The 24225-nt window shown below is 36.9% G+C and overlaps 1 protein-coding gene across 1 annotated transcript; it reads left to right on the top strand.

The window, feature by feature from the left end:
- The first annotated feature begins 13984 nt into the window (after positions 1-13984).
- Positions 13985-17246, top strand: LOC149208515 (uncharacterized). The gene is made up of 2 exons (XM_089396096.1): positions 13985-15862; positions 16079-17246. Exons 1-2 carry the CDS (start codon positions 14440-14442, stop codon positions 16564-16566), a joined length of 1911 nt encoding a protein of 636 aa, XP_089252222.1. The 5' UTR covers positions 13985-14439; the 3' UTR covers positions 16567-17246.
- Positions 17247-24225: the final 6979 nt, after the last annotated feature.

Raw genomic sequence — 24225 nt, 5'->3', positions numbered from 1 at the left:
TCATAAACAAGAAAATCCCACTTAGTAGGATCTTGTGAAAGATGAATACTCTGTTTAATCTTCCTTCCAGTGGAGGTGTCCAATAAATACACATTTCTCATAGACCACTCTGCTTGAGGTTGACTACACCTCACTAAAGCTCGTCCTCTTAAGTATTAAATGTCATTAACTCTTGCAAAGAGGTGATTAGAATAGACACAGCGAACCAGTGATTTATGCCCTAATTTTTCCTTTGCAAAAGGCAAGCGAACAGTTAGCAGTAATTCATCAAGGAGCAGAACCAGGTCTCGAATATAAAAAAGGGTCCTATGCTTTCGTATTGCGCTGAAGTGGTTTTACCATAATTAGCTTGTTTTCTTCTAACCTTGCCTACAGATGAAGTATTTCGTCTCTTGTCATGGCAAGTCTTAGTCTCTCTTGCCCTCCATGTAAAGTCAGGGGTACTAATATGTTCTCCAGCATGGCTTCCCCTGGAATCTGATTCAATGCTACTGTTCCATACCATGCCCATTCTGCGCCAATCCTGCAATCACTGTAGTCCATGCCACGACACTCCTTTGAGGCATTTCTTCAAACAGATTCACTCCTTCTTCAACAAACCCATTCCGCAAAACTCCTGAAATCATAACATTCCAAGAAATCAAGTTTCGTTGAGGTATTTTGTCAAACACTTTGCGTGTGAGATCAACTCTCCCGCATTTCGCATACATATCAACTAAGGCAGTCATTACAATAACATTTAACTAAAACCCACCTCTCATTATCATTTTTTTATGAATCCCCAACCCCTATTCCAGATCTTCCATGTCTATGCACGTGGGAAGGACGCTAGAAAATGTAAACCGATTGGGTTCAAGCCCTTCTCCTTGCATTTGCCAAAACAAACTCAGTGCCTCCTCAGGAATACCCTCTTTCGCATAACCGACAATAATGGCGGTCCAAGAAACCACATTGCGATCGGGCATTTGGTCAAAAACTCTGCAAGCATCCTTCAAACTTCTGCATTCTACATACATATCGATCAATGTGTTCTGCAAATATCTATCTGTGGCCAAAATGGATCCCTTTTCGTTCATGTGCGTGTGGGCATGAATTCATTTCCAATCTGCCAGGGGATTTCTTGCGAATACAATCTTGCAAGAGATGAACATATGTACAAGAATCTATATGCTTGTTTGTAATATACAAACTTTGGATCTAAATTCCTTTTCCAAAATGAAATCTTTACAAGTCGATCTTCTGATCTTGTACAGATAAATTCTTGGCATTGGCTTGAATTTGAGTACACATTGGCCGAACAAATAAAACTATATTCATGATTGTATTCAGGTCACCTATGCAAAACAACCATTTTTATTCCAGTGCGCCCAGTTGGGAATTAAAAATAGAAGTATATCTCAATGAAATATAAATTAAGTTCTGAAATACAGAATCTAAATTGGCATCCACAGTCACAGTGCTCAAACACCAATGCATCTGGTGTGATGCTATGACTGAAGGAGTTACTGATGCACTGCAAAAGTCTGCATCCAATTCATCGTCCTTAAAATTACTGCAGCTACTTTTAATGGCATCTTTTATCATCAGAAATATTATGGGTATTAACTCTATTACTAATCTCTTTTCAAACCCTATTTTTTTCAAATCCAAACCCTTGTCACTATATGAGATTGAATAATTGCCAACAACATTCAATGGGTTTTGCTCAGGATCAGAATAAACAACCTCTGATAAGTCTCTAATTGTCTCAGTTGCAACAACCTGCAATTTTTTTTGGAATCCATGACATCAGGGCTGCCATGTTGGCATTGGAGGAAGCTAGTGCTACACAGCAAAGAAATAAGCCTGTTATTTTTTTGTTTCTGTAGTGTCTTTCAGCAAATCCCTTATGAAATCCCTTCTTCTTTTGAACATCCAACTACTTCAAACTTTCCATAGCCTCTCGAAGACCCATCTGTGCCTCCCCAGATCTCTTTAGCTTCTTTGCCTCTAGAATTCAAGTAAAAGGTCTCAATTTGCATCCATTTTTATTAATAATACTTTAGAAAACAGTTTCATTTACAAGCATTTTTCTTGATAAAGGCTTTTTAGTCCCACCATGGCCATGTAATTTAATGAAAATTGATCTTTTCATTATAAATTTTTTTATTCTCATTCTTTTAAACAACTAAGTTTTAGTTAAGCAATCATAACTAGAATTTTTTTATTTACAAACTTCCACTGTGTAATTTTCCTATGTCTAAATCACAACATTTGTCTATAAATAAAATTCTCTCATTTATATATAAAACATTATATAAAAAATATAAAATATTTTTTCATTATAAAATGTATATTAATTTATAATATTAGATAAAATTATATATATACCATTTGTGAGTATCTTTATATCATCTCAAAAAAATTAGAGAGCTTTTCCATGTAAGTATTAAAATTCATATCTCAAGTTATACCTTTTTAGGTTGATTATCTAGAATTTATTAAATAACTTCATATGGCCAAAAAGACTCCATAGCAGGTTTTATTTCTGCGCTTTTCCCATCATAATGCTTTTGTTGGGTTGAAAATAGTATTTCCAGTATTCTGAAAGAGTCGTCAACTAGCCATCCCTTGAAATCTTTGAATCTGCGTAGGCCTCTTTTGGTCTTCGTTGTTATTTTTTTAGTTTCACATCTGGTTGAGCCAAAACTACCTTTCGTGTTTCTGAGTCTTTGAAAACTTCAATCCTTGAAGATTGAAAACATGTCTTGCAATGTTTGGGTATGAAACACATTGCTCTAGGCATGGATTAACCACATTTTGTGAATACCAAATCTACGCCACTCATTCAAGATATGGCTCAATCTTGCAACCTCACGACCATCTCTAAATAAAAATAAAAATAAAAATCTAAAGTTATTGAAATTAAGTCAGAAATATTGACCTAAAAGCTTCTCTCAATTCCGTTAAGTTTGATGAGTTAAGAAGTTATGAAAATTATATGTTAAATACATTTTGAAATTGAGATTTATGTGTTTTGCAAGTATATAAGTGATATTAATTTTCATTCTCCATTCTATTAATATCACAAAGTGGCATTCTTTCATCCCACAATATTTTAGATTTTGTCTATGAAGCTAGTAAGAAGTCACATTTATTTTGGCAATGTAATTTTTCTTCTTTAAACTAATTATTGCAAATATATATATGTATATGCTTTCATGGATAATTGCTTAGGAACCTTGCTTCAAAGACACTGCCTCTTCAAGAGGTGAGACCAATTGTTTATATGTCCTATAGGAGGTCCCAAGATTCATAAAATGGACATAAAGGATTTTAAAAACATAATATAAAGGGTGGGAAGGAACAACTAATGGCCATAGAAGGAAGACATGACTAAAAAGGGTATTATTCACATTAGTATTTAACTTGATTATTTGAATATATTAAACCAAGTTATTAATTAGCTCAACATTAAATTATAGCTATGGTACTAAAGAAAACAATTTGTGTTAGAGCGTGATTTACGAGTACATTGCACCAATACCCTAGCGAGTCTCAAGAGAAAATTTGTAAGTTATGTAGAACTCACACATGAGAGGATTTGGTAGGTCTTTGGGAATCTTCTCAATACTATTAATTCTTTTTTATGAGCATAGTAAAAGAAAAACTTATGACTATCGTTATACACATGTATGTGAGTCAGGTAAGAGGGACAAGTCCTAAGAGGGATTAATGAGTCTTGCGCATCATACAGATATTTGGACAATTCAAAATGGTGAAAACGAAAAGAAATCAAGGTCAAGGAGAGTCATCACAAGGACCTCCTACAAATAACCCATTACCTTCACCGGAGTTGACTCTCATCTTTTGTTCCCTAGAAGCAATTAATGAGACTTTAAAAGGGTGCCAAATGAATGAAGTGGAAGTGGAGCACCCTCCATCAGGGTTAGGAAATCTTGAGGGATCTAGAGACTCTGATAGAGGGCCTCCAATCGAGGAAATTACTAGGGAGCTCCAAAAGATTAAGCTCCCGAAGTTCACAGGAGGTCGTGCCAGCAATCGTACAGAAACCTGGTTAGAAGGAATGAGAAGGTGATTCACACTAAGGGATTACAATTCCAATTCAAAATCTAAAATAACAATATTCCAACTCAGAGATAGTGCTTTGAATTGGTGGGGTAACTTGGAGCATCAAATACACCTCACTCCGTACACAGTTACTTGGGATTTATTTGACGAGAGATTCAGGAAAAAGTACCTACTAGCATATTATGAAGAACAATAGGTAGGAGCCTTCCATGCCTTGGTACAGGAAATTGTTTGGTAGAAGTTCATGGAATTGGTCAAGTATGTCTCCTACATGGATACTGATCAGCGCCAAGAAGATCAGTTTATCTATGGATTGAGCCCTAAGATTAGGGAAATGATGTGGATGTGGAAACCATCCTTAATTGCAAAACCTATGGAGCGGGCTCGTTATGTCGAAGAACACTTAGACTTAAAGGGTGGAAACAAAACCATTTTTCCACGCCAACCAAGTTTTATGGGGAAGGCCCCTCGTACCTTCCCCAGCGGAGGAAGTTTGAGGCCACCACCATATGGAAACAGGGTTGTACCCAGAGCATCGACAGTGGGGATTTCAATGGTTACTAGTGCAACTTTACCCGTAGATTCAAGGGCACATGCAAATCAAGGTCATACATGAGGAGCAACAAGTAGGGGCAGGGGTCCCAAGGGAAGGAACTCTTTCCAAATAACTCCACAACATTCGGTTCAAGGTCTACCGCACATCACCCGGATGCGGGGAACCTCATTACCAGCGTGATTGCCCTAAGTTACAAATCGGTAACAATTGTAGAGAAGGAACAACACCAAAGGGGGGGGGGGCAGTAGCCACCATCGAATCTATACATCAGCTGTTAACCAGCAAGTTGAACACTAGTCTACCGTGGTAGAGACCGTGGGTATGATAAACAAAGTAAAAGTTAAAATTTTGTTTGATTCAGGTGCTACAGATAGTTTCATTTCACCAATTGCATTAGAAAAATGTGGGTTGGCAACCTATGAGCACGATGACTTTAAGCAAGTTGAGATGGCTTCTGGGATAAAACAAGCAGTAGGACCTAGTGTTGACCAATGTCAGGTAAACCTCAGGGTGTGTATGACTAAGTTGAAGGCATATGTCATAGCATTGGGGACGTATGATGTAATTATTGGAATGGATTGGCTAGAATCTCATCGAGCTTTGGTAGATTGTTTCAAGAAGAAGGTGATTTGTTTAGATGATGAAGGTAGGCCAATTGAGATTTTTGGAATCAAGAGAGGAGTGTTGCTACGATTCATATCCATGATGAAGGTAAAATGTTGTCTCCGACAAGGTTGCAAGCTATATGTGGTCGAGGCTATAAGTGACCAGAAAGGACCCTCCCTAGATCAACACCCAATTTTGTCAGAATTCAAGGATGTTTTTCCTAAGGAATTGCCTAGATTACCTCCTGTAAGGGAGATTGATTTCACAATCGACCTAAAACCTGGTGCAGAACCAATATCTAAGACACCCTATAGGATGACAACTCCAGAACTTTGTGAGTTGCAAATGCAGTTAAAAGAGCTCTTAGACTTGGGATTTATTAGACCTAGTATTTCACCTTGGGGTGCACTAGTGATTTTTGTCAAGAAGAAGGATGGTTCCTTATGGCTATGCATAGATTATAGGGACTTGAATAGAGCCACAATAAATAATAGGTACTCAATACCTCGAATAGATGACCTATTTGATCAAATGAAGGGAGCAATAGTTTTCTCAAAGATCAATCTACAATCTGGATACCACCAATTGAGGATTAAGGAAGAGGACATCTCAAAAACTACATTTCGAACTCGGTTTAGGCACTACGAGTTTGTAGTTGTTCCATTCAGTTTGACCAATGCACCAGTAGTATTCATGAGCCTCATGAATGGTGTGTTCAGTAAGTATTTGGACCAATTTGTGCAAGGCTTTCTCGACGACATTATTGTGTATTCCAAGAATGAAAAGGAGCATGAAAAGCACCTAAGGGTTGTATTGACTTGCTTAAGGGAAAATCAATTGTATGGAAAATTGTCAAAATGTTCCTTCTTTCATAAGAAAGTTCATTACCTTGGGCACATCATTTCAAGAGAAGGGATTTCAGTTGACCCGGAAAATTCTCATGAGGTACGTAGTTTTATGGGGCAAGCAGGGTATTATCGTAGGTTTGTGGAAGGGTTTTCGAGGATTGCAAAACCCATCACCACATTACAACGAAAGGGGGTCAGGTATGAATGGGCATATGAATGTGACACTGCATTCACAGAACTAAAGAGGTTACTAACTAGTGCACCGATCCTTTGAGTGTCGGACATGGAAAAAGACTTCACTGTCTTCACTGATGCTTCGAAGCAAGGATTGGGTGTAGTATTGATGCAAGAAGGTGGAGTAATAGCTTACGCATATAGAAAATTGAAGAAACATGAAGAGTTGTATGCTACCCATGACTTAGAATTAGCAGCAGTGATGTTAGCTTTGAAACTGTGGAGACACTACCTCGTTGGGAGAAGATTTGAGTTAAGAATAGATCATCAAAGCCTGAAGCATCTCTTCACTCAAAGGGATTTGAATGCTAGACAAAGGCGGTGGAGCGAATTCATGAGTGAGTATGATTTTGAGATCTCATACATCAAGGGAAAGGAGAATGTGGTGGTTGATGCACTAAGTAAGAGACCATGAACCTTCTCCCTAGTAGCCTTAAAGGTAAATTTGGGGAACGTGTGTTGGAGAAATTCTTTAAAGATAGTTGGTATGTAAGGGTTATCTCAGCACTCTAGAGTGGGAAGCAGATAGAACCAAAGTTTGAGGGATATGTCCTTGAACCATATGGACTATTGAGATTTCAAGGGAAAATGTACATACCTAAGGAAGGGGGTATAAGAAGGACCATCCTCGAAAAGTCACATAGAACACTCTATTGTGCACATCCTGGAGTAATGAATATGTATGCGGACATGAAGAAACTCTTCTTTTGGGCAGGCATGAAGCACGACATAGTCTAGTTTGTCGCCAAATGTCTTGAATGTCAACAAGTGAAGGCTAATCATCACCATCCAGCAGGACTGCTACAACCACATGACATACCTATGTCTAAATGGGAAGTAATTTCCATGGATTTTGTTGTGGGATTGTCAGTCACATCACAGAGGCACAATGTTATATTGGTTATAGTTGATAAATTGACCAAAAGTGCCCATTTCTTTCCAGTAAGAGACACTTACGATGTTACTGATGTGGCACGAGTTTTTATAAGTGAATTTATTTGACTACACGGGTACCCACAAAGATCATTTCTGATAGAGACTCTCGATTTACATCTAGGTTTTGGACAAGTTTGTAATCAGCACTAGGGACTTAGCTGAACCTGAGCACTGCATATCATCCAGAAACAGATGGGTAGACTGAAAGAGTAAATCAAGTTATGGAAGACATTCTTAGGATGTACGTCATGGATAATCAGACTCATTGGGAAAGGTACTTACCATCGATAGAGTTTTCCTATAATAACAGTTACCACAGTTCAATCAGGATGCCTCCTTATCAAGCTCTATATGGAAGGCCATGTAGGACACCGTTGAGTTGGGAAAAGTTGGAGGACTGAGTAATAGTTGGGCCAGAATTAGTTCAAGAAATGGAGGAATAGGTAAAACAGATTCGAAAAAGGTTAAAGGAAGCACAAGATAGACAGAAGAGTTATGCTGATTCACATAGGATTGATCACAGTTATGAAGTAGGGGACCAAGTTTTTATTCGTATCCGACCCAACAAAAGCACCATTCGGTTTGGGAAAGGGATGAAGTTGTCACCTTGGTTCGTAGGACCTTTTAGGATCAAGAAGAAGATTGGACCAGTTGCCTATCATCTTGTACTGCCACCCCATTTTCATAAACTCATGATGTTTTTCATGTATCTATTTTACAACATTGTGTTTCTGATGAATCTCACAAACTGGATTAGAGGGAATTGCAGGTCTCGGACATGGAAACCATAGTGGTCGAACCATTACACATATTGGACCGTAGGGTTCGATAGCTCAGACGTCACATGGTGGACCAAGTTAAGGTCCAGTGGGACAAGTATGGCCCATGATTTGCTACGTGTGAGGATGCAGAGACTATACGTCATGAATACCCCTCACTTTTTGAGCATTTGTGATGCCCATTTTTTACTTAGACAACTACCTATGCTAAGGTTCTATTTTTCAGTTCCATGTTATTTATTTATGAATGTTATGTAATATTGATGCATTTAGTTGGACACATGAAACTACTTATATAAATCATTTGATGGATTTGGTATTGATGATGGAAATGTTTGATGTATGGCCTAATGTATGACTTACTTGGTGATGAATTATCTAGTGCATGACTTATCAGAATTATTGTTGTTTCATGTATGGCTCAAGTGGATATGATTTATTTAATGAATGACTTAGTGAAATTATGATTTATTTCCAGTATGAACTGCAAGATTGACACGTGGATACTAGACTTAATAACATGATGTTTAAGATCACTTATCTATATATATCTTGTTGTTATATAAATGCATGAATGAGAGCTAACCCGCAGATTGGAAAGAACTATATGATAGCCAAGATCTACTCTTCCATTGGGGGAAGGTCGAGACATCTCATGAGGAAAGGTATAATGTACATTGTTCTATTACATTTTGTATCTACTGGATATGCACTCTTATGACATGGGTAAAATGTGAATGACAGGTGACAAGACTACCTGACTGGATTATTCGATGACAAGTATCCAACCAACGCTGTAGTGTGGTCCATATTAGGGTGTTGACCCTAGTTGTGAGGAGGGGTGGAGGTATTTCCCACCGTGTAACCTCCAAACCTGGAATCATGGGAGGGCAGTGGTGGACACGCTCCCCTAGACGTGTGATGACGATTTCCAGTTGCCTGCTGGGGAAGTTAGGTCGATATAGTCGACGCTTCTACCATATTGGTTTTATCAGTGGTTAGATTGGTATAGTCGATGCCACCGTATATAGCAGCAGAGGATGGATAGGGTGGGAACGAAAGTAGGTAAGGAAGGATAGGAGGATATAGATCAGTTGGAGACTCTTGATGGAACACGATGTCATTGTCTGACTTATCAAATTTTACTACTATAACTCTCTCTCTATTTTGTTATGCCTTATTGCCAAACTGCTTCGAACTCCTTGTATCTTTTACACTCTAACTTTGGGACGAAGTTTTCTGAAGGAGGAGTGTATGTAATGCCCTACTTAATATTATCATGCAAATTTTACTAGTGTTTAAATTACCTTAAAATATTGACTTATAATTATCAAGAAATATTGGTACATACCTACATTGGTGAAACTGTAAATTTATTACTGATATAAATTTTGTTATTATTCAATTCCCAACTTACCTCCTCAAATTTAAATTTTGATAGGATATGGTCTCCTTCCATTTATTCCAATTTAAATATTCATATCTCATCCCCAAAATGTCCTCTCAAATTTACTTGGGAGAAGACATGGTCCTATCCAATTAATCACTAAATTATATAATCATATCTCATCCCCAAATTGTCCTCTCAAATTTACTTGGGAGAAGACATGGTCTTATCCAATTAATTACCAAATTACATATTCATATCTCATCCCCAAAATGTCCTCTCAAATTTACTTGGAAGAATACATGGTCCTCTCCAATTAATTACCAAATTATATATTCAAATCTCATCCCCAAAATGTCCTCTCAAATTTACATGGGAGAAGACATGGTCCTCTCTAGTTAATTACTAAATCATATATTCATATCTCATCCCCAAAATGTCCTCTCAAATTTACTTGGGAGAAGACATGGTCCTCTCCAATTAATTACCAAATTATATATTCATATCTCATCCCCAAAATGTCCTCTCAAATTTACTTGGGAGAAGATAAGTCAAATGTAAGGATGAGGGGGTAGTTATGACATTAATGAGAGGTGGTTGAGGTGGAGAAGATAAGTCAAATGTAAGGATGAGGGGGTAGTTATGACATTAATGAGAGGTGGTTGAGGTGGAGAAGATAAGTCAAATGTAAGGATGAGGGGGTAGTTATGACATTAATGAGAGGTGGTTGAGGTGGAGAAGAGAGGGGGCATAAAAGGGGAAGGATGAGGGGAGGAGAGGGGATCCTTGGTCTTTCTTTTGGTTTTGGTTTGGTTGTGGTTTTGGAGGATTTGTTTTGAGAGGAAGGTGGAGAAGGGAGAAGGGAGAGAAGGAGAGTATTGTTTATCTTAGACACACTACATCTGGTTGGACTTGGGCTCGGAGGGCTAGGGAACCTGTGGAGGTTTCCTAGGCTAGGAAATACTTCCTAGTTGGCTGGGAGGTAAATCCAGTCAGTAGTCAAGAGGAGCATCCCAGCAGGATCAGGAGCTCAAGGGCATCTCAACCAGGCTATTGGAACATGTATTCCTCTGTTTATAGATTACTCATGTAAGTGATTGAAATGAAATGCTTACTATTTAATTGTGGGAAATAAATTTTAATGGTAAATTATCATCGATTAAATGTTTAGTTAGAAATAAGTTATTTCCTGTTTTATTGTATTTAAAATTAGAGAAATTTAGTTTTGTTAGAGGACCCTAGGATGGAGCCTTGGGTAAAATTCCTTCACACGCGCGAAGATTAGGGCATCCCTTTGCAGCAAGAAGACCAAAAAATACAATCACTCTAAAAGGACCGAATTTAGGTGAAAAAGAGTTCATATTACAGGCCAAATCATTGAAGAGGAAGTATCTTACTAAGTGAATAAGAAAAGAGGACAATTTCTCCATATTCTCACTCATAAGCGTGGCCTAAGGTTTCTGCAGTAAGGCTGAGTTGCAGCCAATAAGTTGTAGGTTCGAGAAAGAGGCTGAAGGAGCAACTACTACTAGTAGAAAGTGAGTTGACTTCATGTAAGGGAATCACATCAAGGAGAAGGCTTTGCCTTGGTCTTGGAGGGGATATTGGTCAAGTGTCTAGGTCTTGGAATTCATGAATTGAAGATTTTAAAAGAAGAAGAATTCTTGTGCGTTTTCCTCTCAAGTTGGAGAGGTTTTGGCCCTGACTGATAACCTACATACTATGTCCTATTGTCTCATTATAACTGTTTGATCATAGAAAACATCAATAATAATAAGTACAAGAAGAAGTTAAATAAGTGAAATTAAAAATACATCATAAGCAATTATGAAGAAGAGAAATCACCCCTTGCTACCACTATATTTCTCAACATAGATCACATATATATATATATATATCCCCTTGTGCAACACATCCACCTTTGACTCCCTTAAGTGTTCATTTTCCCTACTTGATATGAAGAGAATGAATGCAAAGTACACATTTAATTTTATTATTATTATATTTTGTAAATGACATTAATTAACTGAATTAGATATAATGCACATAGTTGGAAATTTGTATCAATTCAAAATTGATTATTGAAGATATTTTATAATTGCAATATAATATTATACCTCCAAAAATATCCTAAGTAATGATAGATTCTAGCTTACTAATTTTACCTCAACTTAATCACATAATTCAAATCTTTAAAATATATTAGAATTTTAGAGAACTTTTCAATTAATATAACAAATGTCAAAACGAAACACTTTGTTTGAGATGGTATTTCCTTCGGTAGATATCAAAGATTCAACATATCTTAATGAACATATAGTATTCAAATAGCTAAACTATACAAAATTGGAACATAAACCTTCACAAATATGTTTCATTTATCAAATCAAACCATGCAATCATTGTCAATTGGGTTTAATATATCAAGCAATGGGGAGGAATGATTGTTATCCTCTCCATCTAGGTTCAATTCCTGCAAGTGACATGATGAACTTTGTTTTAACGACTTTGAGCCTCTCTATTGAGTTTGACCAGTCTCTTGAGGACCAAAACATGCATATTCCTTATATGAAATATAAAGATATTTCTCATGGAAAAAAAGTCCATGCTATAATTGATTATCATTTAATCAATTTTGCAATCATGTTTAATCAACATATTGTATCTTGTTGTACAACAAATGATTCACCTTAAGGAAGAGTTAACAATATATGGCATATTAGCTTGCCAAAAGGACCCAATTCAACATTAGTGCAAAGAAAATAGATTGAGCTAAACATGCACTTCATCAAAGAGCTTCTTTAAGTTCATGTTCTCTAAGTGTTATATTTCCCTATTGATGATCATGCTGACATTCTCACAAAATCTAGTATAGAAGTAGAATTTTCCAAACTTTCATTTATGCTATGAGTTCAATAAATTTCCATTAAGGGGAAGTAAGCTCAAATGCCTCATTTATTCTACTATTGTGCCAACTTTGTATATCGTTCAATCCTATCCCAAGTTATTCTTAAGAGAGAATGTTAGGATACTTATACACTTAGGAATTAGTTAAGATCAACTAGGTCTAATGCATGTTTGGGTAAAGTGTGTTTCTTTAATGTGCATTGTAATTATCTAATCAAATGGTTATGATTATGTTCTAGATGTAAGGTGATTTGATAATCCATCTTATCCTCAGTACTAAAATTATTGATCCATGACTTAACACCCATTTGTCCACAACCTCTATTTAAAGATAATCATAGGTTCATTTGCTAATAATAGATTAGGAGAAGCTTGTGTAAATATTTTAATTTTGCATTAATATATCGCCTTAGGTGGTTGTGTTGATTGGGGTTCATGGACTATTTCCATTTATGAAGGTTTTAACCATGTAATACATCAATGTATCATCTTTAACTTATTTGTATTAGCGATTTTCTTAAGGTGTTCGACCTATGTGGATGTATTTTCTTTATCAAACATCAACCATCTTCCCTTTCACAAATACAATATTGTGTCATCTTTGTCAGCATTGTAGGACAATGAATGCAACTTGTGGAGATATTGCACATTATTGATGAAATTGTCATTTAAGTGAGGTTAAAGGTCCATTAAGAATGCTAGAGCTATTTCCTTCTTTGCATTCATATTTATAGATGTTGCATTATCTCCATTAAACAAATCACTGGACACCAAAATCAAAATGGTTGTTGAGTTTTTGTGTTTAGGTTGCACATCATGGTTAGAAAGCCACCAATATGTGCTACTAATCTAGCCTCTCTTGTAGACGAGTCAACTCTATTTATGAGCTAAGGTTCTCCTTCAACTGTAGTAAGAGTTCATCCACTGAATGTTTTTCACTTCACATTGCAAGCACTTGAAATATATAGATTCTACGATGTTGCTACCAAAACCATTTTAATGCTCGATGACTAACATAACTTCCACACAATCCAACTTTCATAAGACTCCATTCCTTATGTTGCTTAAAACAAGATGCATCCATCATGAATCTAAACAAACTATTAACATGCTATGATTGAGATTTAACATAAATGTTTTTTATAATAGCTAAAAAAAAATGTGTATCACAAAAAAAATTGATTATTTCATTATTTAATCAATTTATCTAATAAAAAAACTCAAAATTCATTACAACCCTAAATTCTAAAATAAATTTGGACTTACCTCTCAATGTTCCCTCAAACCCCAAATTCTCAAATAAGGTTAATTTGTTTCTCAATCCCCAAACAAATTCTCAGATAGGATTAATTTGTTTCTCCATTCTTCTTCAAACTTTCGATAAAAAAACTCAATTATATGGAATAGTGCTAGAAAAAGGGAATAATGTTAGGAAGAGGTAAAACTAATAATTCATGTGCCTCAAAAGGTTAGTGTGAAATACACATGCTTATTTTGATTCATTAACTTTGAGGTAAATAATACTTATTTGTTTTGATTCATTAACTCTGAGATGAATATTTTTGAAAATTACTCCAATGCAATTCTTTTCCATACTTCCCTTTGAAAATACCTAATAAAAAATATCGGGTACTTTTCATAACGTCGAAAAGTTGAAATTATTTTACCACAAAATCAACCCTGGTATCGAGTGATATGGTGGTGATAACCAGATGAATAGGGGTTTTTCAAAATATATCTTTGGATCCAAGATACTGTTCCAGCACTTACTGGCATTTATACATGCAAGGGGGAGTGGATTTGGAGTTGATAAAGTGAGTACTCTTTCCGTTTACAAGAACGGATCTACGAGCGCTGAGAGGATTGAAATTTTTTGTTTGAGCCATCCTTCTTAATGACCATCAAATGAGGGTGGAGCCGAGTAGGGCAAATCGATTTCACTGCGTGTATAACGAACATGATCATAGATGGCCGTATGGTATACATTACCAATCAAATGAACTCTGAGATGTTGGACGCCAGTGTTTTTTTATGTTTGTACACGACACCGGGTATGAGTTTTTCTCCACTTTTTAAACATTTCCGAGTTCGGAGTTCCCTGATGCATAGAAATCAATGAAAGCAATTCAATTAAAACTCCATACAGGACTTCCGCACAGTATTTATTACAACACCCACCTCAACAACAAATTTTACTCCACAAGTGCAGTAAGTGAAATCCTATCTAAAAATGAATCCCAAGTGGACATGGGCACCATTCCAGATTCAGAATTCATTCAAAATGTCTTCAAAGTTGTTATGGAGGGGACATGGAACTGTTTGTCCAAAGCCCAAATCGCCTCCAGGCTAAATCCCTGCATTATGAGCGAGATCCTTCTGCAGATTGGCAGGCATGATGGAAACCTGGCATGGAGATTCTTCAAGTGGGTTGCCTACTTGCCACACTACCAGCACGCCACCCGCCCTTACTGGACCATAATCCATATTCTCACTAAGAACAATAAGTTCAAAACTGCTCAGTCATTGTTACAATCCATTTCCCATAAAGGCTTCCTATCTTCTCCAGTAGTCTTAGATGTTATGATAAATGATTATAGCAATTTGGGCACCAATTCTGCAGTTCTGAGTATGCTGATCAATTCATATGCGCAATCCGGAATGACCCAAGATGCAATCCAAGTATTTTATCAGTTGGGTTCTTATGGAATCAACCCCACCGTACACTCTTGTAATATCCTTCTAAACAGTCTAGTCAAGGCCAAATTGCCAGCTATGGCCTGGAAAATCTATAGGGAAATGTTGTGTAGAGGGATCGAAGCTGATTCTCGGACTTTCAATGTCATGATCCATGCCTGCTGCAAACAAGATGATCTGCAAAATGCCGAAGAACTTGTAAATCAGATGAAGAAGCATGGATTCAATCCAGATTTGTTCACATATAATAGTCTTATTTCCCTTCTTTCCAAGAAAGGAATGCATTATGAAGCTTTAAGCATCCAAGACACGATGTTAGAGAAGGGCATTCAACCCGATATTGTAACATATAACACTCTAATACACGGGTTTTGCAAAGAGGGCAGATTGAGGGACGCGTTGAAGATTTTGAACGAAATGGGTGATCTGGTTCCAAATAATGTAACATATACTACCCTGATTGATGGTTATTGCAGAGAAAATAATCTGACTGAGGCTTTCAGACTGCGGGATGAAATGATAAGGAAAGGGCTGGTGCCAGGAACGGTGACATACAATGTCCTCCTCCATAAGCTCTGCGAGGAAGGGAAATTGGAAGAAGCAAATGATCTCTTGAATGAAATGGCGGAGAAGGGTCTTGAACCTGATCACTTTACATGCAATACCTTGATCAATTCGCAGTGCAAGAGAGGTAACATGGCTGATGCCTGGAAACTTCGCAACAAGATGTTACAAACCGGGCTAGTTTTTGATGTGTATACTTACAAGGCTCTTATTCATGGCTTTTGCAAATCTGGGAAAATAGATGAAGCAAAGGAAGTCCTGTTTGAAATGATTATTGCAGGTTTGTAATTTCCAACAAGATTTTATAATTCAAGAATTTTACTTCCTTTTATAATCCTGATTTTTACCCGCAACTATAGGTCTGGGTTTTTTTCATGTACAGTGACCAACTTCACCAATAGGATTTGTTGTATCCATTTCCGTTTGTGAGAAATGGGCCTGTTGCAATACTGAACATTGTATATTAATAAATCAGTTTGTTGTCTGTTGAGTGCAGGTTTTATGCCTAATTTTAGTGTTTACTCATGGCTAATTGATGGTTATTGTGTCCAACACAATGAAGAGGAAGCCCTGAAGCTGCCTGATGAATTTGTCAAAAGAGGTTTTTCTGAAGATGTTTTTCTCTATAGTAGCATCATTCGAGGTTTGTGCAGGAAAGCCAAGCTGAGAAGTGCTGAAAAAGCATTCAATAAAATGTCTAGGAGGGGTCTTGTTGGTGATGCCCTTGTTTATACTACTCTTATTTATGCATACTTGGGAGCAGGTGAGCGAAATAAAGCTTCAGAACTTTGCGAAGAAATGGCTTCAAAAAGGATTCTGATCAATCTTAAAACATTTTATGTATTTGATAAGTATTCTCTAGAGATGGATGGCAGACCTGAGGTGTTCTGGAATGGGATGATAGAGAGAGGCTTAGTTGTGAAAAGTGTTGCTCAGAAAGTGAAAACTATTGCACAAGCTTCCACTTCCAGTATGCTATTTTGATATGTAACATTAAGGCTCTATGACCTCTTTTGAGTAAAATATTTGAGGTCCAATAGCTTGGGATGACTCTCTGGAATTTTCTGAATGGTGTTTCCAACACAGAAGGAAAGTGCTTGAATATTGTTGAAAAACAAAGAAAGTGGTTTAATGATTCCAGAAGGGAATTGTAACTAATGTTGCACTCTTAGGCACTTTAAAGAATGAGATACATGAACTTGGGCTTCCGAAGATTATTAAAATAAGTCCGTGCCATCCACATCCATTTATCAGCATTTGACATGGGGCGCTTAGTTTGCCCTATTTTTGGTTAGCCCTGTTTTTCTGGTGAGTCTCATTTCTGCACATTCTGATCATGTTTTCAGAAATCCGACGTTCTGGGTTGTCTTAAAATTGGCCAAAATACCTAGGGCCTAGTTTCATGGACAAAACTCCCCTTGCAGAGGTAGTACTCGGAGTTCCAGGATAGTTTCAAGTTTCAACGAGATTTAGAGTGAAAATTAGCCGGAAAAGTGGGGTACTTTGAGTGCCAGATATCCCATGCTCCATTTATCAGTTTGGTATGTAGACATCTATGTGATTCAAGTTTACATAGAGGCTGATATAATGTTTGAAGTTCTCATGCTTGTGAAATTGTATTTCATGCAATGTATAAACAAAAGTCCCCTGGAAAAATTGCAGCATGCTCTTTGGGCCAGTTTTAATGTTTCTCTTGAGTTTAAAGGAAGCACTTTCAAAAATCCAGGAGGTTGTCACCGCAAAATATAAACTTCTTTCATGGTTATTCTGTGTATTTCTCTAATAGAAGAAATTGTCACCTGGGGGCAGGGGGTTGCACAGAACTTTGAAATAGACAAGATATTCTATAATGAAAGATCAATATTGTGAATAGACCAGTCTGTACAGAGTAAAACTACAGGGGAAAAAGCAACGGTTTATCTCACAACCAAGTAATTCCTGTAAAGTACAATTCAAGATCATAATGATCCTGATAATTCATCTGACAAAACCTTTCCTTCAGAAAAAATGATTTTAGTGGAGAAATTTCCTAGTTTCCATCCTTAAAGATGTACGAATATATTGAGACCAGGAAACTCCTTGACCCACATAATTTGCAAACAGGATTAGCAATGATCCAGTTGCAAACATAGACACATTTGTTAGGCTCACCTTTTCTATCGCTCTCACAGATTGTAATCTTGGCAAGGTAGAACTGACATGTCTAGAATCATAGTGCTTTCACAAGTTACAATTCTTTGAACATCGCCAATTTTGTAGCTCATTTCTATATTGGCAATAATATGTATATTTGAGCAATCTGTGACATTTTGGCTGTCATTCTCCGGTTAATGGTTCATTTCATGATTCCACACAGACAAGTTACACATTTGATCTTAATACACTAACGAACACACCTAAGTGTGATTTTTAGTACGTTAAGATCATACTGTGCGCTGTTATTATTGTTCCTTTCATTATCGATTGTATTTTGCAATACACTGTTTCTTGATATTCTGCTCATACTTTTTACTCCTCTTCTGTTGATCTCATGCATTTTCATTACTCACCTGAACATCCATTCTTAAATTGCTTTGTTGCACTTAACTTCCTTGATAAATCATTCACCTTTGTCTCTCATTTTTAAAATATCGCTTCCACCATTTGCTTGTTGTTTGTGACATTCACCTTCTTGTGTTATTCCAATTGCCACTAGCTGGGTTCCTTAGCTTATGTTATCACCTTGTGTGCCTAAAGAGCTTACTTTCCAATGACATTCAAAACCAAGCCTTGCCTTCATAATTCTCACATACTCCAGGGTTCCTTCACACTTAGCCAAATTTTCCTTAAATTTATAGCCTTTGGAACCCTTCACGAGTATTTAAACCTTGGCCTTTTATTCTCTGTTCAAACTTTGGTTTCATCTCAATTTACAAATAGGACTCCCGTTGTCACTGTTCAAATTGCTGCCTTGCCCGATTTCCAGATTAAGCTTGATTCCTCGATTGAGCCCCCTTCTCAACGTTTAACTGTTGTCTTGGTTTATTCTCAAATTTGGTCCTAGTCATCAATTGGGCTCCCTTCTGACTGTTCGAGCTGTTGCCTTGGTCCCATTTCAAAAGTTGGCTCAATTACTCAATCGAGCCCTCATTCTTATTGTTCAAATTGTTGCCTTGGCCGGTTTCAAGATTGGGCACAATTCCTCAATTGGCCCGCCTTTTCACTGTTTGAAATGATGTCTAGGCCGATTTCACGATCATCCCAGATTCGTCAATTGGCCCCCTGCTCACTACTTGACTTGTTGCTTTGGCTGGATTCCTCAAGCAGGTCCCCATTGTCAAAGTTTGAATATGTCCAAAGTATCTAGACTCAAAGGAAAATGAAGGTCCATACTCTGAAGAAACAAGTGGCACTATGAGGAAAATATGCCCAGTAAGGAATCTTTTTGTGGGTAGTGTAATTATTGGCAAGATGGAACTTGCATGTGTGGCCTTGATTTCACTGTGATTAAGAGAGAGTGGTGGCCTCTAAGTACGAATTAGCAAAAAGTTTGATTAGCTGCTTGTGAGATTGAGGGATTATGAGAGAGTGGTGGCCCTAAAGTTTCTTTCCGAACCAAAGATAGGCCAAACCTTTTCCCCGTTGGCATATAAGTAAGAGAATTCTCTTTTACAGGGGAAGTTTTTCATTTGAGAGTTACATTTTTCAGTAGCTGAAGAGGCCACAATAGAGGCAAATGTCATCAAAAATTGAAGATCTACCTGGAGCATCATGGTTTTGCAGCAACAAATAGCTTTTTCCTCCTTCCCACTTCTCATCTCCATTCTATTCTTATTGTAAACATTCTTGAAGTAGCAGGCTTTGTACAGGCAAGCAAGAAGGTCCAGGATAGTGATTTTGTAATCACAATTTCTGGTGTATTTTTGACTAATATAATCACTGTTTTAGATATAAGACTTTAATAGTCACCAACACTGGAACCACTGTTGGATTAATGAATTGTTTGATTTATTGTGAAATCAGACCGAGGTTGTTGCTACTAGTCAATAATCAGTTCAAGTTATGTTGGTTCATGAACTTCATTCCTCTTCATTTTCTATTTTAAGTAAATGTTGAATAAGCTAATGGATCTATTCTTGTCTTTCCCATGGGTTCTCTATCTGATGAATATGTGCTAGGGACATAGTTTTGTTTCCTCCTATACCCATATTTATTCTTTTTTTGTGCTATTTGCTAGTTGAACTGTTGAACTAAGATTATGGTGTCCATGGTTCAGAAGAACATTCCTATGGTTGAATCCTGTTAAAATCCCCCTTCTAGTTGGTTCACTTTTGAATTTCCTCCAAAATCAAAATTGAGCATCCTATTTCTGTTCGAGAGCAATAGCAGAGATTGACTCCATGCACCATTTTTCTTTGTTATAAATCCAGTCTGAGCTTCATTCATTAAATAGGTTGTCTTTGTGTGAGAAACAAGGAATCTTGCCTTAGGAAATATTGAGGCTACCTCCACTCTGGGCTGAGAATTGGCTTGAAGGCTTAGAGTGGCACAGGAAGGTACATCTTGCACACTATGCCCCAGCATTTGGCCCTTCTGTGAGAGATAGGGAAGAACCTGGGGAACAACATAGGAATTGGTGTTGTTGAAGAGAGAATTCTCCTTGGGATGTAATGATAAATCATTTAGCAACTCCATTGTTCAACTATTTATAGTGTTTTTAACTTAGTGAATAAATATACCCAACATCTTGCATTGTTGAAGATTTATAGTTTGCTGGAAGTTTACTGGTAGCTCCAGTGGGGAATGAAGTTTCATTCCAATTACTATCAATTATGTGCTACTTGTGGTGAGCGAGTAGTGGCTCTTGAGGCAAAAGTATCTCACTTGCGAACTCCACATCCATCTCACAGCACTGGACTGAGCTCAAATCATTGCATATCTCTTGAATGGCCAGCACTACATTGGTTCAATCTGTTCATGTTGGGTTTCTAAGCTTATCTTACATATTTTTCTAAATCTCATCCTAAAAGTCCTGATTTCCTCTTTTACTTAAAAAATCTTGAAAAATACCATTCCTGAAGCTACATTTTTACTCAAATGTATACTTTGTCAATATTTTTTAAGATAGGATGCTATTTCTCCATTTGATGGCCCTAAACCCTTGTGCTCAAAGACCCCTAATGCTGAAAAACCATGATTTTCCCTTTGCATTAGCTGTCATCATGGCGAACAATCAGCATAGCTAATGTCAATCCTTGGCTGGCTGGAAGCTATCTACCCTTAATCTTGCCTACAATGCTTCAACTTTTGCCTAATGGATATCTGAAAACCCTTCCAAAGTTCAGTGTAAGTGACTCAAGAGGTGGTAATAAACATATCACAGGCTCAGCGTTTCAGGATTTCATTAATAGCCTCCTTGTTGAGCATGAAGATGTTTTCGTACGTCTATGTGTACATTCCAAGATCCTGGGTTAGACACCTGACAACCAACTCCATATTCACTTGAGGGCAATTGCATGATCATTTCCTATGTTGGTGGGAAAGAGTAAGGATCCTTCACATCTTTTAACAGAATCCAATTCTCTAAGAAAGGATGATCGAGAAGGTGCAACAACATTATTTCCTCAAACCTTATCATGGAATCCTTGTGGATATTAAGCCTTCAAAAGTTGCTACCATGTTAATATATGTTATTGCCCAAAGTTTTCTTATGTTCCACTATACCTCAAAGACATGAATTCATCAAATCCGGATGCCCTGCTTGATGATCCGTTAGAGTTGCGACGGTAGCATGCTGGCTCTTGAACTATCAGCCTCCTCTCATCCCCATTCTCCTAATGAAAGTGAATGTTAGAAAGAATCTAAGCCTCCATCATCTACATGAGGATCTTCTTAAGTTGTAAGAATCTAAAGACCATGGGAGGACATCATTTGGTGTTCCATTAAAATTGCAAAATCAGTTGTCAAGGGAATCATTTGAGCCCATTATATATATAGAACGGCAATTTCAGCATAATGGTCCATCAAATCTTGATGAAGTGGGGCGTTCATAAAATTTGAAGGGCACAAGAGGGTGAAAAACTTTCTAGGCCAACATATCAACTTGAGAAAGAAATTGTTGACACCAATGGCAATTGGTCACCTTTCTCAATTTGCAAAAATAGTTGGCAGCTAAAAGATACAAACAAAGAAGAGGATGATTTACAACTTATTGGTCATGAAACTCATGACACATTTGATGGACCTCTTTCTTTCCTAAAAGATATTGCTGTGAATGAATGATCCTCAATTTCTAATGCTGATCTAGAGGCTGATAACCAAGAGGACAATGATTCCAACTCCAAAAATTTGAATATGATAAAGAGGGTGATCAATTCCAAATGCCCAATGAGAAAAAACACTTAGTTGCTGTCAATCATAATGAAGAAAGCTTTGTCATAAATCTTCAGCGTAATCACGAGGGAGGAAGGGACATTCAACCTCAACAGGGGGATTTCCAAGGCGACCATGACAGTGAAGATTTCCAAGGCAGTAATAATAATGAAGAATAGAAAGGGAACTATGGCAACAACAAAGGGTACCATCCTAAATATAAAGTTGAAAAGGAAGCACAAATTTCACAAACACTAGAACATTTGAGGCTGAAATTTGATGGTAATCTTGATGATAATGGTGACAGTGAAAGAGCACGGTTGATCTTACTTTTGAGTAGTCAATGAAAAGTGCAGATTTGACCTTTGATCTTACTTTTGAGTAGTCAATGAAAAGTGCAGAATTGACCTTTGACAAATTCGATGTTATTTGCATGTATTTTTGAGCCCAAATGCATTGAAAAAGTAAATCTTCTTGGAATCCCAATTCTAGCATGGATGGAAGAGACTTTCCATAAAGCAAAGCAACAAAGAAAATATTGGAGATTGGTAACTCATTCATTGGTTTCGTCTATTTCCACCTATTTCCTTTATGCTTCCAATACTAACATACATTGCGCTAATCTTGTTTGTGCCCCAACTAGCATTTCCCCCTCATGGGCACATTATGGTCATTTAGGATGTTGTGCCTTGTCTTTTACTTCCCAAACTCCAATGGCATATGCCATCCTATTAGCCCAATGCATGCACATGTCTTATAGTCTTATGAAATTGCTTAGATGGTTCCCATTAGGGGAATTTTGAGGTGAAAAATGGGTCTCAAAACAAAAATGTACTGACAAAAACAAATTTAAAAAAACCAATAAGATTCAACATGATGTCATCCTTGGGATATATAGTTTTGGAGGGAAAAGAAGAAAACTATTTTTAATTGTATTTTCAACTTATCTCTTTATATGTTTACTCAAACTTCAAGCATAGGCAACTATTGGATGCAGAATTTGTATTCACTCTGCATACTTTTGAGTAGATCTACATTGAAAAAAGTGGAAAATACATAAAAATAAACATGTTTTTCTATATATTTTCAACTTTTTTCAACTTGAGTCTACTCAAAGTATGCAGTTTGGGTATTTGTTATATGTAGAATTAAATTTCGCATCCAACATATGCCCATGCTTCAAGAAACACGTTATTTAATGTATTTTCAACTTTTTTTTGGTGTGGGTTTACTCAAAAGTATGTGAAGTGCGTACTCATTGGATGCGGAATAAAATTTGCATCTAATGGGTACCTATGTTGAAATTTAGCATTGGATAGGTGCTTCTACATAAGCTATGTGTCAAGCATATAAGAGTCGTCCCAAGTTTCACTTAGGTAACTTGCTTAAGTAACCTCATTTAATTAAGTTGTTTTTTATAATTTTTCGAAATCTAACTTAGGGAAAGTGTGTTAATTAAAGTCAATTAATTAATGTTGGCTATTGAGCTAGGAAAGTCTAAGGAAATGTAAGTTAATTACATTAGTGACTTAGACTTAATCTCAACCATTGATCCCAAATGGGGTGAGATCTAATCTCAAATATCAATCACTTTGTAGATTAGGGTTAGGGGTTTAACTCAATAAAGAATTATAAAATGGGGCCTAAGGAGATAAAAATACACATTTTTGAGAAAAAACATTTCTCGTTAAGTGTAAGACCTAGTGATTGTAGAAAAACACATTGAGGAGAGGAGGAAAAGGAGTCGTAGTGAAGGAAAATAAGAGTCCAACAATTAAAGACAAGTCTTGTCATATTTTTTTAGTGGAAATCGATTGAATTTTCAAGAAACAAAATCACGAGGAAGTGGCTAGGGCACAGTGTAAGGCTAACCCAGGGCATGTTTTAGAGGTCAAGAACTACATCCAAGGCTCATGTGAGGACTATACAGGCCAAGTGGGATGAAGCTACTATGAGTTGAGGGTTGTACAGGCTACGATTGGGTCCATTTTATGCCTAGAATTCATAAAATAGTGTGCAAGTGTTATTTTCTGTAGTTTGGGGATTTTTCTGGGCCGAGTTCCGCCAAGTTTAATTGCTCTAAATTCTAGAGTTTCTTTGTGGTCCATTTTCCCGATTAGGGAGCTCTCACTCTTTTGATAAATAAAGTGAAGCTTAATTGGAGGGTAAATTTATGTGTGAGAGAATTGTTTCATGTGTTTGTTTTTGCTGAAAATTTGTGAGTTAAAGTTCCAATGTATTTTTTATTCTGTAGATTCAAATTTACATTTTTCTGGGTTAATAATCTATTTG

The sequence above is a fragment of the Pinus tabuliformis genome, chromosome 1_2 (assembly GCF_031772625.1).
Source record: "Pinus tabuliformis cultivar Carrire ecotype Pingquan chromosome 1_2, CPIR1, whole genome shotgun sequence".
Taxonomy (NCBI): Eukaryota; Viridiplantae; Streptophyta; class Pinopsida; order Pinales; family Pinaceae; genus Pinus; species Pinus tabuliformis.
The sequence above is the reverse complement of the archived record's forward strand: the minus strand, read 5'-3'. Positions and strand labels throughout refer to the sequence as shown.

What these genes read in the sequence shown, in the direction of transcription:
- LOC149208515 (XM_089396096.1), top strand. Translation starts at nt 14,440, where the DNA reads ATGAAAGCAATTCAATTAAAACTCCATACAGGACTTCCGCACAGTATT. An exon ending in GTTTGAAATGATTATTGCAG is followed by an intron (nt 15,863 to 16,078) that starts GTTTGTAATTTC and finishes TGTTGAGTGCAG; the next exon opens with GTTTTATGCCTAATTTTAGT.